Source organism: Cottoperca gobio, chromosome 9 (genome assembly GCF_900634415.1).
Source record: "Cottoperca gobio chromosome 9, fCotGob3.1, whole genome shotgun sequence".
Lineage (NCBI taxonomy): Eukaryota > Metazoa > Chordata > Actinopteri > Perciformes > Bovichtidae > Cottoperca > Cottoperca gobio.
The window spans coordinates 18,868,463-18,886,641 of NC_041363.1; the positions used below are offsets into that span (position 1 = coordinate 18,868,463).

The window sequence follows — 18,179 nt, forward strand, 5'->3', positions numbered from 1 at the left end:
GTCTGTCAAATGATCAGTGCTGAAGTTGCTTGCTTTTAGGAAAGAGGGTTATGTGAGGTAAGTGAGTGGGAGGAGATGTGTCGGACTTAATGAGATCTTCAGAGATATGTGAAAACGAAAGCTGGGAAATCACTTGTTAACGGCGCATCATCTGTATCTCATCAATATGATAATTCATATCTTGTTATTTTGCAGCAATTAGACAAACCAGAGCAGTCTTAATGGGCTCTGATGCCGAGAACCTTGCTGAGATGTACATTCTCTCTCTGCTTATCGTTCTTTTGCTCACTGGTACGTCTCTCAGTCTCTCTGTCCTGTTTGTTTCTGTCTGTGTTTCTGTATCTCACTTGTCTCTCTCCTCCTCTCGCCATCTTATCTCTTCTCCTCTTTCTTATCGTCTTCTTATTTGTCTCCTGATATCTCTCTTTCACTCGCATCTCTCACATTCGCCAACACTGTTTTTTTCTTTCTCTCAGAAGCCGACATGTGTTTAAAAGTGTAAAATGAGACAGAGAGCAAAGTAAGGGTACAAATGGTCAATTATTAATTATTTCCATCATAACATCACAGAAACAGCCACGATTAATTTTGTATTTAGATATGGCCTTCAATCAGTTATTAACAGTCGTGGCAAATGAAAAGGTGAGTAAAGTATGTGAGTAAAAAGCACCAAAACCACTAGAATGATTCAACCAACTATGTTTCAAGAGAAGCAGTAAATACCCAAAACCCAATGATGTCTTTTAATAGGCCACTGCTGCATTCACATGCTCCTTCTCTGTTGGTCCTTATTCCCTTATTCCCTTAAATTGGGGAGTGGTTATTTTGATTTTGGTGTGTTCATGAGCTTGTGGAAACACAATGGACCCTGCCAAGAAGATTTCTTGTATTTCATTGCTCAGTGATTAAACAACACGTTGATATCTAATTCTGAGCTGTTGCCTCGTGATTCGGAACCGCTCCAAATTGCAATGGGTTCTTCTTTGGCCTGACGATAACCTGCTCACCAAGTTTCATGAAAATCAGGGCAGTAGTTCTCCCGTAATAATCAGACAGACAAACTGACAAACGGACAGACCGAGCTGAAAACATAACATCCCTGGTGGAGGTAATTAATCTATGTGGTACTTACTTGTACTTCTTTTTTGTTTATTAAAAGTAATTAATATCTTCATTTAATTAAAAAATGTTTGTTGTTCTCTGTCACCAACTAATACGACCATAATGATTGATTGTATATCCAGTTTACGCTGAGCACTGTGTCTGACAGATCAAATGTCAAAGTCAGAGTCCTGCCTGGACCAAATATGGGCAAATGGTCACAACCCATTTGAATTTATAGTGATGAATCATCTTCGTCTGTGTCATTTCGTTGGTGTTGAATGGTAAATGGGTTCAACAGCGTTCTGTTTCACTCAAAGCACGGCCCAACATCTGAAGCCTCCCTTCATAAGTTGGCTTGTTGTCAACATCGCATCCAAGATTTCTGAGAGAACCACATTCGATATAATCTCTCCACCGAGTCCTGGGTCTTCCCCGGGGTCTCCTCCCAGCTGGACGTGCCTGGAACACCTCCCTAGGGAGGCGCCCAGGTGGCATCCGTACTAGATGCCCGAACCACCTCAACTGGCTCCTTTCAACGTAAAGGAGCAGCGGCTCTACTCCGAGTCTCTCACGGATGGCTGAGCTTCTCACCCTATCTCTAAGGGAGAACACAGCCACCCGTCTGAGAAAACCCATTTCGGCCGTTTGTACCCGTGATCTCGTTCTTTCGGTCATGACCCAGCCTTCATGACCATAGGTGAGGGTAGGAACAAAGATCGACCGGTAGATTGAGAGCTTTGCCTTCTGGCTCAGCTCTCTTTTCGTCACAACGGTGCGGTAAAGTGACTGTAATACCGCCCCCGCTGCTTCGATTCTCCGGCCAATCTCTCGCTCCATTGTCCCCTCACTCGCGAACAAGACCCCGAGGTACTTGAACTCCTTCACTTGGGGTAATGGCTCATTCCCTACCCGGAGTAGGCAATCCACCGGTTTCCTGCTGAGAGCCATGGCCTCAGATTTGGAGGTGCTGATCCTCATCCCAACCGCTTCACACTCGGCTGCGAACCGATCCAGTGACTGTTGAAGGTCACAGACCGATGATGCCATAAGGACCACATCATCTGCAAAGAGCAGCGATGAGATCCTCAGGTCACCGAACTGCAACCCCTCTCCTCCACGACTACGCCTCGATATCCTATCCATGAAAATCACGAACAGGATTGGTGATAAAGCGCAGGCCAACATTCACGGGAAACGAGTCCGACTTACTGCCGAGTATCCGGACACAACTCTCGCTTTGGGCGTACAGGGATTGGATGGCCCTCAAAAGTGACCCCCTCACCCCATACTCCCGCAGCACCTCCCACAGTATCACCCGGGGGACCCGGTCATACGCCTTCTCCAGATCCACAAAACACATGTAGACCGGATGGGCGTACTCCCAGGCCCCCTCCAGGATCCTTGCGAGAGTGAAGAGTTGGTCCGTTGTTCCACGACCAGGACGGAATCCGCATTGTTCCTCTTCAATCAGAGGTTCGACTACCGGCCGAACCCTCCTTTCCAGTACCTTGGAGTAGACTTTACCAGGGAGGCTGAGAAGTGTGATACCCCTGTAGTTGGCACACACTCTCTGGTCCCCCTTTTTAAATAGGGGAACCACCACCCCGGTCTGCCAACCCCTAGGCACTGTCCCAGACTTCCACGCAATGTTGACGAGGCGTGTCAACCAAGACAGCCCCTCAACACCCAAAGCCTTCAGAATTTCTGGACGGATCTCATCAACCCCTGCGGCTTTGCCACTGTGGAGTTGTTTGACTACCTCAGTGACTTCCATCAGGGAAATTGACGATGATCCCCCATCAGCTTCCAGCTCTGCCTCAACCATAGAGGGCGTGTTAGTCGGATTCAGGAGTTCCTCAAAGTGCTCCTTCCACCGGCCGATAACCTTCTCAGTTGAAGTCAGCATGGTCCCACCCTTGCTGTACACAGCTTGGATGGTTCCTCGCTTCCCCCTCCTGAGGTGCCGGATGGTTTTCCAGAAGCACCTTGGTGCCGACCGAAAGTCCTTCTCCATAGCTTCTCCGAACTTCTCCCACACCCGCTGCTTTGCCTCTGACACGGCAGAAGCTGCCGCCCTTCTAGTCCTTCGATACCCTGCAACTGTTTCCGGAGTCCTCCCGGATAACATAACCCGAAAGGACTCCTTCTTCAGTCGGACGGCTTCCCTGACCACCGGGGTCCACCAAAGGTGTTCGAGGGTTACCGCCCCTTGAGGCACCTAAGACCTTGAGACCACAGCTCATCACCGCAGCTTCAGCAATAGAGGTTTTGAACATCGCCCACTCAGGTTCAATGCCCCCAACCTCCACAGGGATGGCTGAAAAGCTCCGCCGGAGGTGTGAGTTAAAGATCCCCAGGACAGGGGCTTCCTCCAGACGTTCCCAGTTCACCCGCACTACCCGTTTGGGTTTACCAGGTCTGTCCAGAGTCTTCCCCCACCAGTATTACCCCTTCGACATCAAGATGCATGTAATTACAAGTGAATGGCATCACCATCTTGGAGCTTTTCAGGCTTGGCTGAATCTTCCCCTGTCCCTTCTTCCCCAACTCTTTCCGCTGTGTGCCTCCAAAAAACAAAGCATTACATCTATAAAAAAAACAATACTCGGAAAAACTAAAAAAGATGAAACATGACGCTTGGGAGAACATCTAAGTATGCAAACACATACACACACACACACACACACACACAGGTGCAAAAGCATTTGTGTCCCCTTACTGAGCCTCTCTTAAAAGCATTTGCATGTTGCATATTGGTGTAGATCCGGGGTGCGGGGGGGGGTCTGTGTTTGTCCCCTCGTGTGCACTTGATGGAGAGAGAGATTGTGTTACTGTTACTGCTGTGTGTGGGTAGTTTTTCTTTTTTTAAAGAGAATGATAAAAGAAGATAATGTGTTTGCAGCATGTGTGCACGTATCCGTTTGTGTAAGTTAGACAGAGAAAGAGTAGACTATTTTATTGTCGATGTAGGGGGTAGGTATGAAGAAGAAAGAGCGAACAAGAATAAGAAATGGCGTAGCCGCTTGTGCGTGTGTTTATAGGCGCTCGATAGGGGGTCTGTGCATGTCGGAGAAGGGCCTATGTGCAATCACACAACCACTATGCCAGAAAATAGCCTATTACTTTCAACAACGCCATAGCTGTTTCTGTGCGTGAGAGGCAGGCGGAGAGAGGAATAATATGTTCATTTGTAACCGCATGTAGCCTGATTAGTGGACACGGGGAGATGAAATCAGTATTAAGCCAGTTTCTGGCTCGTAGGGATGGGTTGAGGGTGAGTAAAGGACACATATCAGCAGTGGTGGGCCATCAGGGCCAGCAAGGCCTTCTCTGCTGGCCTAAACATCATCAGAATATACATTTAATTTTGATATATTTTTTCCACAAATATGTATTAAATTATTCCCCATAGTCTCTTAATTTCATAGCTTTCCTCTTGGTTGCGTTGCTTCCAGCCTCAGATCGAGATTTGGACGGCTGGCCTTTATGTTAGAGCTTTTTTCCAATCATATTTCAGCCATAATGTGTTGCCAGGGTCCAAGAAATCTGCCCTTAGGCCTTCAGAATCAACAGTGCGGGCGCCTATAGCTTAAAGTGAACGGAGACAAAACTGTGGCGTTAACCAATCAGATTTCGAGTTGGGGACACCGGGGCCAGCTAGCAGGTGTACGATAACATCAGCACGTGCACGTCTTTTGATTGGATACGCACTATTGAGAGGCAGAGCAATGCAGAGCTAGCAAACTTTGAATGAGCTAGTTTGTGTAGATTTCTGAAGGGGGAAAAGAGATCGATTTGGTCGCAGATATAATTACAATGCCATTTTCAAGACGAACCTTTCAAGAAAAGCTAGACATCGTGAGAAGAGAATGGCCATCCCCGCTGGGAATGCCTGCTATTTACAACTAAATGTTTCGTAAATATTAATATAACTCTGTTGTTAAGGTGATGCAACGCCCGGTTATACTGCGTTTCTGTCTAAATGTATAGTTTCTAGAGCCATGGCGTCATAATGATGGTATTAAGAGGTGGAATAATTCAGGTAGGACTGTGTAGGACATCACTGAAGGCCTAGGTGTGAAATGCACGGCCTGCCACTGCTTTTTTGTCTTTACATTTTGCTTTTTTGTCTTTACTACCTTTGAATAACCAAAAGAATATCGCATGTGGTGCATTTCAATAGTTTCACGGTTAAACTATAGTTTAAATAAATTAAAACAACTTACTAGATATCTTAAGTTCCGCACTGAGTTTCTTTTAGTTCAGATCATAGTAACTATAACCATAGTAACTTGTAACCATATAGCTCCGGGTATCCAGCATCAGTCCCTACAGAAGGCCCGCTTCTCCAGTCTTCCGATTTGATAATGGGAACAAAAGGCAATGACTTTGGTCGCTTTCTGCTCTGAAAACCTGTGGAATTCAGGTGCTCTCGAAAAACGATAGGCCCGTAGAGCGGAAAAGCACAATGCACTCTGCAACACACAAGTAGCGAGCAAAATGCCTCATTCTCATTGAAAGCAGTTATATAACAGCTGCCCAAGGCTGATAACATGAGCTCTGTCTGATCAGGTCCAGAGTGTGACAAAGTTCAGTTCCTCTTTTGATAGGATCAAATTTCCTTTTCAACTTTCTTTAATTATTCAGTCTATTCAGTTTCAAGTCCTGTTTCAGGTCAATTCAGTCTGATCCGTTCTTAATTCTGAGATCAGTAATTGAGTATTTGAGTTAGTTTTAGATAATAATTAAAGCAAAAGGAATGTTGGACTCGTGATGCAGTCCTACCACACGAGTATAATCAAAATAAGGGATTGAGGTAGGAGATGTATCCTCTTGGAATAAGGGATGATGAGGTTCACTTGTGTCCTTCGTCAAAGATGGGATCCGGAATCCAAGGTCCAAGGCACTTCAGGGGATGTCAAAATCCTGGCCTGTGTAACAACATGGCTACGGAGAAAGAGACACAGAGAGCGAGGGGGATTGTAACTATCAAGGCCACTGTGTCAGTGTCATTGTGTCTCTCTTTTGTTGCTCAGTACTATTGATCTGTCCTCTTACATCCCCTTAACTCTCACCTTGAGAGCGTGCATCGGTGTGTCACAAGCATACGTTTTAATGAATAGTGCAGGAGAGGAGTGCGATGTATCCAAATGTCTTTACATATAACCCACTTCGAACTAGAGCTTGATACAAAGCAATCTTTGCGTTTCGTATACATGTATGTTTGTACAGAACAATACGTATGTTAGGATTAATGTGTGTGTGTGTGTGTGTGTGTGTGTGTGTGTGTGTGTGCGTGTGTGTGTGTGTGTGTGTGTGTGCATGTTCTTGTGTGTGTTTGTATCCTTTGTTTCTGCAAACTCATTCCCCCAGAGTCCCCTCTGTCCTCTCTGTGACAATCTTACTGTATTCTCGACAGCTCGGACAAACTCACTCACACGCACTCTCTCTGCCTCACACAGATAGATTAACTTGTGTTCTGTGTGCTTTAGTCGGTGCTGACCAAAAAAAAAAGTCTCTTTTTCATAAAAACAGTTAGTGATTAACATTCATGTCAGTTTTGCTCAAACAATGCCAATAAAGCTTAAGGGAAACCTGGAACAACACTATGTTATTATCTTTTTTAAATTAAATTTAATAGAAATGTTATTAGTGTGTGTGTGTGTGTGTGTCTGTGTGTGTGTGTGTGTGTGTGTGTGTGTGTGTGTGTGTGTGTGTGTGTGTGTGTAAATTGTCGCTGCAGCCAATTTGGTCTCTGTTTATGCATGCTGTAACTATCTGTGTGTTATCACATTGTGTGCATTTTTTTCAGTGCGCACACATTAATTAAATAGTTTGCATTATGTGTTGTGAGAGAAATAAGAGAAAGAGACAGTGTGCTTGTTAACATGATGCATTTATCAATTTCTTATATTTGTTTTATTTAGTGTGTGTGTATTTTAGTTACTCAGTGGGGGCCACAGCTGGATGTTCAAACATCAGTGGGGCTGTACCTACATTAAAACAGTGTGTATCTATGTGGAAATGCATTTTTAGATATCAAACATGTTTATTTGCATATGGGTTGATTTGAGTACGATGGTTGAAGGCATCTGCATGTTTGTGGATTCAGTTTGGTGTGAAGAAACAGTAATTCATAAATTTAATCATAAAAGCTGGATGAAATGAAAATTAAATGAAAAATGTTTAAATAGAATTATGTTAAATATTTTATTAACACAGTTATGTAATAACTTATTGAATTAATGATTGACCATAATCAATTTATGACATTTTAATCACTTTTGACTGGAATTGCACCACGCATTCTTGAGAAACTCTTTGCAGCCTTTTAAACTTGATTGATGAGAGCCAACAAGGTTGCTTTTTTAATCATTTAAACTAAATGTGGTTTCATGTTTATTAATTAAATCATTTGATTGTGCATGGTTTGGTACGGCATTTAATGGCACAGTTAAAGTATCTAGGAATGCATTTATGTTTAGTTAATTCCACCTGTCAAATGTATGCAAAGAAAGTAAAATCAATTAAAACATCTTACAGAGATAGAAAAGAATCATGACAAACGATATAAAAAAAAGTAGTTCAACAGTTATTTAAAGAACAAAGTGAAATAGCACAACTGAAAACTAATCCTTGCTCAATGACGTTACCTGGCATTGAGAACACTAAACTGTTCTTTCACATGCCGCATCAATAAGATAATTCATTAAGTATTTAGTTCTTTACTCTCATATAATATGGCTTGTCCTACTAGAAAGTTATAAATAGCATCCGATCTCCCTCTATCATCTTTTTTCCCATTTTTCCTTTACAATATATGTCTGGGTAACTATTGAAAACCCAGATCTGACAGCTGGTCAGTGGGGGCTAAAGCAGGTTAAAAAGACTGTGTGTGTGTGTGTGTGTGTGTGTGTGTGTGTGTGTGTGTGTGTGTGTGTGTGTGTGTGTGTGTGTGTGTGTGTATTGTAGTGTTTAAATTAAGTGTGAACAGCTGATGGACTGCTAGGTTGGCAAAGTATACGTACAAAAATGCACATAATGATATGTGCTCTTAGACATATACATGCTCACACACACAGTTCAGGGTTGTCTTAAGCTAAACTGACAGAGGTTGTCTGCGACGGAGCGTTGCATCCCTGTGTCCAGCTGTCACACACACACTCTCTCTCACACACACAGTGAAGGTGAAGGTGTGTGATGGCTGTGCCAGTGTTGTCGGCCTGTGGTTCCGCCTGGCGTCGTCTTGCCTTTACTTCAGTCTTTCTCTGTCTCCCTGTTGCAGTTAACACGTCTCTGACAGCCGTGTGTGTATATATGTACGGGTGTGTGAGTGTGTGTCTGGTAGAGAGTGAGAAAGTGTGTGTTATTGCCTCTGTTTCTATGTGGTGCTTTTTATCCCTTTGTCTCTCTGTCTATCTAACCTCTATTTTGTGGTTGTCTCATATCAGATATTTCTCTACAAACCCCCTTGTGTCTCTCTCTCTGTGTGTAACACACACACAAACACACACACACACACACACACACACACACACACACACACACACACACACACACTCACACTCACACACACACACACACACACCTGCTGTCAGCCACTGGCTGTGCAGGTGCTGATGGGATGCGGTAAGTGACATCCTCTGACAAAAAGAGAAAAAATCTTCCTTTGCCTTTTTTCTTGTCCTTCTCCCTTTTTCATCCTTTCTTTCCTGCCCTGTATTCTCCCAGGGGTGGTTTCCTCTGGTCTTGCCAGTGGTGCATGTCTGTTGGTGTGTGTGTTTGTGTATTTGTTCTCTATTGTCCTTTGAATTTCCCCCGAGACCACCACTTTCCTACAGTACACTTTGATAAGACAACCTGTCCTCCCTGCACTTGCTACATGGTGTGTGTGTGTGTGTGTGTGTGTGTGGGTGTGTGCTTTGCAACTTTGAGGGTGATTCAAAGGGAGAGATTTTCCTGTAGCTACCACCTGCTTCTCCTCAGGAGGAAAAAGCAGCAAGGGGTCAGCAATGGGCTGTGAATTACCAAGGAGCCACACTGTGCTGAACCCCTCTGAAAACAATAAACGGTTTGGGTAAAAGTGGAATACTCAAAAAATATCATATTCAACCACCATGCTTCTATTTATTGTGAATGTAATTTAAACTCACTTATGAATATTGCAACACTTAAAATCAAACTCCAGAAGGGAACACATGAGCCAAATATCTCTCTCTCTTGAGATAGTAAACCTAATCAGTTTCAGATCAGATGCTCCGGTAATAATCTAGTGTGTGTGTGTGTGTGTGTGTGTGTATGTGACTTATATTAGGTGCGGCAATGAGCCTAGTTAACTGTGAGACTTGACTTCATCACTCAATCAATGATGTGAGCATGTGTGTGTGTAAGAAACACTATGTGTGTCTCTTATTAAAGCTGTGACAGAGAGATGAACGGGACCTTGACTGTATATCCACCTCTACGGCAAGGCCATTGGAGATGTCTCAGAGTGTTTGTGTGTATGTGTGTGTGGTGGTGGTGGGGGGGGCAGTCATTTGTTACATGGGCAGAAAGAAAGGATACTTGGCACATTGACCCAGGGGGCAGCACAAGGACACACACACACACACACACACACACACACACACACACACACACACACACACACACACACACTCAATGATTCCTACAGAGACAGCAAGACAAAACAGTGGTTCTAAAACTTGTTTTAATAATGTAACCCTTTTGAAATATCTTTGCAGCAAAGTACCGCCCCTATACAGCATAAAAACATTTTTCATAGAAATAAAAAAACCTATATAAAGAGGCACAATACAGCACTGCGCCATCAGTGTCTGATTTACTAAACGACAACCTTGTATCTAAAACAAAGAAAACACTTAAATGCATGTCAAATGTTTAGAATCCATCACTAAATTCACGGCAAACCAATTGTTTGTCATGATGCAATAACATTAACACAGCATTGTAGTTGCATTGAACTGCGTTAGTTAAGATTTCATAGATGTCTCCTTTGCCAAATGTTTAATGAATAAAAATACACCTAAATTCTCTTTATGTACAACAGAAAAGAAACACCTGCATATTCAATAATCATTTTAATATATATATATATATATATATATATATATATATATATATATATATATATATCTTCTGTATTAGAAATATCAATATTTTCTGAGATGAGGATCTTTGAATTCATGTAATGATGATAATTTCACCCATAAATCATTGAAGAACAATATTTACATATAATACAGAGCCCTTTTAATATGAAACCATATTAAAATAAATGTTCAACAGATACAAAGGTTATATTAATTATTTTTAAAAGAGGGAAGAACAGATTCAGTGAGGCTGCAAACAAGATTGTATCTCTGTTGACCCAGCCGGGAAACTAAATCGTTTAATTGATGGGCTAAATAGATAAACAGAGAAAATAAAACATCAATCATCTTTCCTAATCAGCTCTGAGACTCCAAAAGGGCCAAACCAGTTACACACGAGCGTAAGAAGTGAGTCCAGAAAGCATGTCTCTCAAGACACCCTCTGCTGCCAGAAGTATATCTTTTTATCTGGGTTTATAGGCTGAGACAGGCCAGCCTCCCTCCATAGACAGAGAAACGTTCACTACCAAAAACATGCGTAACGGTATGTTTGTCTCGCTGTGTATCAAACTTAACAATTATCTAGCAGCACAGGTGAGTCTGGAACAAAAGTGCACCTTTACATTTTCTTTGGGTTCAAAGACTTGTGATGGAGTGTTGTAGTTTATGTTTTTTGATGTAACCACTTTCCTTCGCCATGTACTTTTGCCTCACACAGGATTCTCTAAACATACCCAGAATGCGTTTTTACAACCGCATAACATATGGGTTTAAGCCTATTGTGTTTAAATTGTAATGAAGCATGTGAGCATATAGTTATAGCTTGCCAACTAACTAGATTAAGAACGTAAACGTCTATGAATGTCTCTGGACTTATATTTGAAACACTGCATTTGCTGTGGATGCATTCACATGTAATCAGTCAACAGTATCTTCAGATAACTGGTTCCCTGTTCACAAATACTCAAGTCTGCGTCAATAGTCCCGTACACATCATTGCTAAGCAGTTCATTTACACATAATTAATTTACATAGGAAAATCTCTCTCTCTGTCTCTCTCTGTCTCTCTCTCTCTCTCTCTCTCTCTCTCTCTCTCTCCTCTCCCTCTCTCTCCCTCTCTCTCTCTCCCTCCTCTCTCTCTCTCTGCTCTCTCTCTCTCTCTTCTCTCTTTTCTTTCTTTCTCGGAACTCTCCCTCTCGCTCTGACACTCTCTCTCTCTCTTCTCTCTCTCTCTCTCTCTCTCTCTCTCTCTCTCCCTCTCTGTCCTCTCTCTTCTTTGTCTCTGATCCCTCTCGCTCTCTCGAACTCCCTCTCTCCCTCTCCTGTGCTGAGACCCCCCCCCTCCTCACTCCCTCCTTCCTCCCTCTCCCTCCCTCTCTCGCTGCTCCTCTCTCCTTCTCTCTCTTCTCTCCGCTCCCTCTCTTCTCTCTCCCTCTCTCTCTTTGTCTCTCCCCCTCTCTCTCTGTCTCTCCCTCTCTCTCTCTCTTCTCCCTCTCCCTCTTGTCTCTCTCCTCTTAGCTCTCTCTCTCTCTCTCTCTCTCTCTCTCTCTCTCTCTCTCTCTCTCTCTCTCTCTCTCTCTCTCTTATAATTCCTCTGATTGTTTGTCACCTAGATGCCAATTTCCAATGCCAATTCAAACCCCAATGAAATTAAATAGAATAGAAATGCATGTTCACCAAAGCCAGTCAGTGTTCAAACTGCATGACCCTGGTTGGGAGGAAGGTTCTGAAACTGGTTCAAAAGACACATGTTGACCCTCTCAGACTGACCTGTAAACCTGCATCAATCTGCATCAATGTGTCAGGAACAGGGATAACATGATGAAGGTCAGCATCATGTTAAGTGAGGGAAAACATACTCCGAGACGGTGAGAAAGTGTCAACTTCCGTGGTAGTTTTGTTTGGCTGGTTTTGAGCATTGCTGAACAATGTTCTAGTACGTGTGTATGTGTGTGTGTGTGTGTGTGTGTATGTGTGTGCCCGCGTATGCACTAGAGGACAGTGTAATATTGTTTTGGAGCTTTGTGGTTGGGACAGAGCTAACACCTGAATGAATCTGTCACTGCAGACACATTGCTTTTTCAGCTTCAGCGATTACACTGTACCCAAACACACTCAACATTTTCTGGGTGGTTCTTTGGATGTGTGTGTGTGTGTGTGTGTGTGTGTGTGTATGAGTGTGTGTGTGTGTGTGTGTGTGTGTGTGTGTGTGTGTGTGTGAGAGAGTGTGTGTGAGAGAAGAAGAGAGACAGAGGTGTGTTGCTTGTGCATCGCCTGTGTTCATGTGTCTGTGAGTGTCAGAGAGGCAGGAACAGAGAGTGAAAGTGACACAGTATTGTGTCTCGCTGTGTATGTGTGTAAACCTCTGCTGTGTTTTAGGTTTCTCCCTGAAAAAATGTGAAATAATGTTACTCCTACTGTGTCCTTTGAGTTCAAAGAAGTCGTATTGATTGATAAGCACACACGGGGAGGGTGGACTGCACCAAAAATGTAAACATTCTCATGATTTCAAATAAATATGTATGTAATATAAACTGGATAAAGCAAAGTTTTCACATAGAAATACAAGGCACTTATCACACTTTATCTAACAGAGTGTAATTGCACACGGTAGCTTGAGAGGATGGTTGGACTGACAAAGAAAGCTGTTGTAGAAATACAACAGGCAATATTATTGTGTTGTCCCACGATGTGAACGAACAATTTGCACATAAAAAAGACAGTTGAAAGACAGAAAATACGGAAAAATCTTGAACTATCGCAAAAACGTTTTCCTGCTTAGCTGAGGTAGAAAAGCAAAATGCAAAAAAGTGCAATGGAAACTTATTTAGCGAATACACAGATCTGATAGATCCTTCCTCACATTAATACAAGAAACAAACAGAAATGTCCTATTTCCATGAAGTTTTCTACATTGTTTTTCACTGTTTGAGATCCGCCTGCCGCACTTTTAACAACGTAATTTTGCTGCTGCCACTTACTGCTTGCCTCGATGAACAACTGCTATTAATCCCATAATGGTAATGTATGGAAACAGGCATTCATTCATATTTTCTTCTTGCCTAATTCTCTCAAAATTAGGATAAAATGTGCGATACATTTGGATAGAAACCTGACTTTATTTTTGGAACATTATGACCTTGTATGATTGTGCCTTTTCTAAATTAAGACATGAAGTACAACTGGGGAAAGGTTCTGGGTTTACCAGCAACTTTCCCCCGGCAAATATTGGGAAAGGCTTGACGTGGACGCAGATACTATTGCGAGCTGTAACTGTACTGTATTATTACACACATTGCATGTTAGAGGAATTAATTGTAATGGTTTACTAAGCTCATAATGGTCTGAGGGTAAACTCAAATTGTGGATCATGTGACTAAAGCCAGAAAACAGAAGCAAAGCAACATTTTTGTTTAAAGACAGGATAACTGTAATGTGATGTCAGGTTGGGTTTGGTAAGAGCTAGAGAGAAGCAGACAGATGGGTGGAGACATATGAAAGAAAAGCAAGCATGATGGAGGGATCTGGAAGAGGTCAAGGGTAGCTGACACCCATCAGTTTTCTCTCCTTAATCTATTCGTGTAACACATCGCTCACCCCTTCTCCCTAGAAACACACACTCACACACACAGAGACACACCAGATATCACAGACCCTCAGCATTTGGCTTTGTCATGACCTTTAACCCCTATGTGTGTGCGTGTGTGTGTGTGTGTGTGTGTGTGTGTGTGTGTGTGTGTGTGTGTGTATGGCTGTAAGGCAGAGCTATAAAATCAATTTACAGCTGCTTCTTTCTAATTCGTGGTCCACTAGCCACGGGATGTGTGTGTGTGAGTGTGAGTGTGTGTGTGTGTGTGTGTGTGTGTGTTAGTCTGTGTCGTTGTCTGTGTGTCAGTGACAGGTAAATACTATAAATAAAAATCGGACATATACAGTCAAAAAGATTTCTAGATGCTAAACAGTATCTAAATTATTTCCCACCCCCCTCTCTTGACGCTGTGAAACAGTCGACTCTGATGTGTGTTGAATGCTTGTCTCCAAAATCCCACCCAAGAGACCTTTTGTGTTGCACACTGGGAACTGTAAGTGGGTATAATTCACCGCTATCTTGACCGCGGAAAATGTACTGTCACATTTCAGATAGTGTTTATATTTAAGAGCCACTGAGTTTCTTCTGCTCTGTGTGCAACCGCTTAAAGCAGCACAAACATTGTATTGTATTGCAGTGTGTGGGCATTTAATTTTGTTATGCCTCCACAGCAGCGACAGCTTTCGGGCAGTCCATCCATCCAATTATCGTGAACGCGATATCTCAAGAATGTCTGGAGGGAATCTCTTCACATTTGGCAGAAACGTCCACTTGGATTAAAGGATGAACTGATGATATTTAGGTGGTCAAAGGTCAAGGTCACTGCGTACACACGTCAGTCAACGCGATATCTCAAGAAAGGCCTTGAGGGAATTTCTTCAAATTTGGCTGAAATATCCACTTTGACTCAAAGATGAACTGATTATTTTAGTGGTCAAAGGTCACTGTGACCTCATGGAACACTTTTTTTGCCATAACTCAAGAATTGATTTTCTAATTATGACAACTTCACACACACTTCATGTCTAATAGGATTAAATGACGAAGTGATGACATGTTGAACATACAGCGGCGAGTTTAGACTCTTTAGTCATTCATTCATTTATTAATTCTGAATAAATCCAAATACAGCCCCAACCCTAACTATGACATTGTTGGCTAAGAGCTAGAATAAGGAGATGCAAAATATTTATGTGCGGATAAATGTTACTGCTGGATGTGATTCATAGCAGCAGGTAGAATCAGGATGTCTGACAAGCAGAAAGGCAAAGAAGGTAATGACAGTCTACAATGTTGTGAGGGCATGATGTGCAGCACGAATCCAAGTTGTCAAAATGTCAGACACATTTCGATATGTTGGAATCAGAGTAAAGAGGTAGAAGGGAAGAGATTATTTCTTCTTGCTGTGATTATGTGGAGATTGTATTAATAAATCCTTATGATAATGACTGATAGATCTTTCTAATGAGTTTAAGATCGATAATGTTTCTTTGAATCGCTCTTACACTGGAGAGTTCTTACTTTTAGACAGAGCTATGTCCACTTGTGTTCAGTCCGTATGCTAAACTAAAGTAGATATGAGCCTGCATCCAAAACAAAGCAATGCTTCTGGTCTGTGGTGATGTCCAACACTTTAGAAGCAATATTATTACACAAACTCACCAACATAAAGAGAGAGGCACATAAATACGCTTGCACAGTCTTTTTTTTAGAGAAGGCATAACACAGAATGGCTTTTATCCATTAAACTGTAAAATGTTTCATTATTTTCAGATGGGACTTATTTGACTCCCCAATTCTCTCCCACACTCAATTTACACAAACACACTCACACACAAGCATATGCACACATGGATAGCTTGTACACCTTCTTGGCAGTCCTCAAGATAAAACTAAGCACTCATCATCATCCCATCCATCACCAAGAACCTCACCGTCATTGCACTTCATCATCGTAGTCATTATTATCATCATAATCACAAGTAGCAGTAGATACTTAGTGTGGATGCTAACTACAGATTTGTTTTCAGCTCCAGAGATTGTGAATGGCTCAAGTGTACAAAGGCACTTACAGTCTGTTACAAAGGCCCTATTCCAATCTGGCTGCTAAACCCTCTCCCTACCCACTTCCACTCCGTTTGTGCATTCCCTTGGAGGGTCCGCCATATTAATTGCTATCCAAAACCAATAAGCGTGAAGTGGAAGTGGATTATTTAAGCCTACAACAGCGAGTCTGCATCGGTGCTGCCTTCACCGGCCGCTCTTACTGACTGACCACGAGCAACAACGCGTTGTGTTCGCCGTAGAAACACGCTCCGTACAAATAGTTTTGTGCGTTTACACATTTTCTCATAAACTGCTCAATCTAAGTTTAAGGCGTTAAGCACCTAAAGGTTACATTGTATTTAGGATCAAATATACCCCTGTCTAGTGTAGAAAACTGGAGACGTGTCATTGTAAAGTGAATTTACTGGGAGTGTTGCAAAAATCAAGCAACTCATAAACAGTTGAGAAGTTTACAAAAACAAAAGTAAGAAATGCCAACAAAGAAGCTTGGACGTTTTATTTTTATACTGATACAAAACCATGGTTACAAAAAGGTACAGCAGTTCGCAGAAAGAGGGAAGTTTATCCAGAAGCTTTGCCACTGTATTTTTCTACACATTAAAGAAGGACGCTGTGGGTGTGACTACAAACAGAGTTCACTCCGTCTCGAAGTGGGATGGTTGTGCAGCTGGATTGGAATTGGGCAATAATGTTTTAAAAGTGGTTTACACTAAAGATACAGGCCACATGCCACCATTTTTATACGGTGACAATAACCCTTCATCTCTCCATCACCTTTCTCTCTATCCTCAATGTGTCATTCTCTCTAATTGTTTCACTGGTTACTCAAATACTCTGGACTTGCATTACAATATGTTTTGATGCTGACAAAAAATATCCTGACCTTAACATTGGGTTTCTTTCTCTCAAAGGAAACCCACCATCATCTGTGATATAAATTAGGTTAAAGCTGAAAGCTGCCGCTGTGTTTATTTACTGCATCTTAACATGTGGCCACAACTAATGTCTTCCAGAATTGTATAAGTGACACTCTTTACATTCTCTGGACACTCTTTTTCAGGAAAGACCTATAAATATAATTGTGTTTTTAAAACTGAAAAGAAAGAAAAAAATGACACATGTGTTTCCTTCCTCTTTCTCTGTAGATTGGAAAGTCCATCATATGAGGTGATGCAGCTGGAATTTGAGGTGGATAACGTGATCAATCTGGTGCCAATCCAGACTCTCCACTGGAATGTCGAGTACCCAGTTGGCACTTCCAGGCAAACAGAGAAAGTCTCGCACCTTTACATCAGCAACGCAGATATTCAGGGGATCGTACCGCTGGCTGAGGTAAGGGATGACTTGATATACGAGCAGAGATACAGATATGTGTGAGCATAGGCTACATATAGACATAACCAGTGGCACACATTTCTTATGCTGGAATAGATTTTTTTCCCTCCATTTCCCTCCTCCTCCTAACCTTCTTGCCGACACCCCCAGCTCATCCCCCTCCTCCAGGTTGATCAAAGCTGTAAAGGTCAGCTTGTTTACCTCCTCCTGTTGCTACAAGCCTCCTGGCCACACACACACACACACACAGCAGGTTTCACCCTCAAATGACAAGCAGCCTCACAAATATGGACACACAAGCACGCATGTAGAGTCATACACACCTGCCTTCACGCACTAATGCTTCCCCTGTGTAGACCTCATGCTGGTAGGTGTCGTTCCCGCTGAGACTCAAGCACCGTTTGACTCCTTAGGTCTTAAAAAGCTGCTTTCCATATGGACCCAAAACTTTAATTGTTCCGTATATGAGTCGACACTTCAGTGTCACTTTGGGAAGCATTGACACATTAACACACCAAAACATGTTTTGTTCACAACAAAAGGAACACGACTGAATTATTTTATTTTTTTTAGCAATGACAACTCAAACATGCAATTTGTCTGAGAAAATGAATGGCTAGCGTGTACCTTGCAAGTACACTCATTACAGCAATAAGCCCTTATTCTGGTTAAGTCCAACAAAGAATCGAAAAAAACTCCTAAATCAAAACATCTAATGTTGTAAAAGGATGCAACATAAAGTGTAATAGAAGCAGAATTAAATACAACTTTTATAATATGAAAATGTATATGCATTTTATACTGTGGGTTTTTGTTGTATGCATCCAGAATTCCCTTAAAGCAGGGGTCGGCAACCCGCGGCTCAGGAGCCACATGCGGCTCTTTAACCGCTCTGTGGTGGCTCCCTGTAGCTTTGACTAAAACTGACAAAAACATGGAACCAAATATTTATTTGTATGTATTTTTTGTTG

General features: G+C 42.3%; 1 protein-coding gene across 1 annotated transcript in view; it reads left to right on the forward strand.

Annotated features, from left to right (window-relative positions):
• The window catches only part of LOC115013078 (transmembrane protein 132D), a 211,007-nt gene that overhangs the window by 119,478 nt on the left and 73,350 nt on the right, over nucleotides 1–18,179 (forward strand). The window contains 1 exon segment of the mRNA XM_029439060.1: nucleotides 17,019–17,205. Coding sequence (XP_029294920.1) covers nucleotides 17,019–17,205 — 187 coding nt within the window.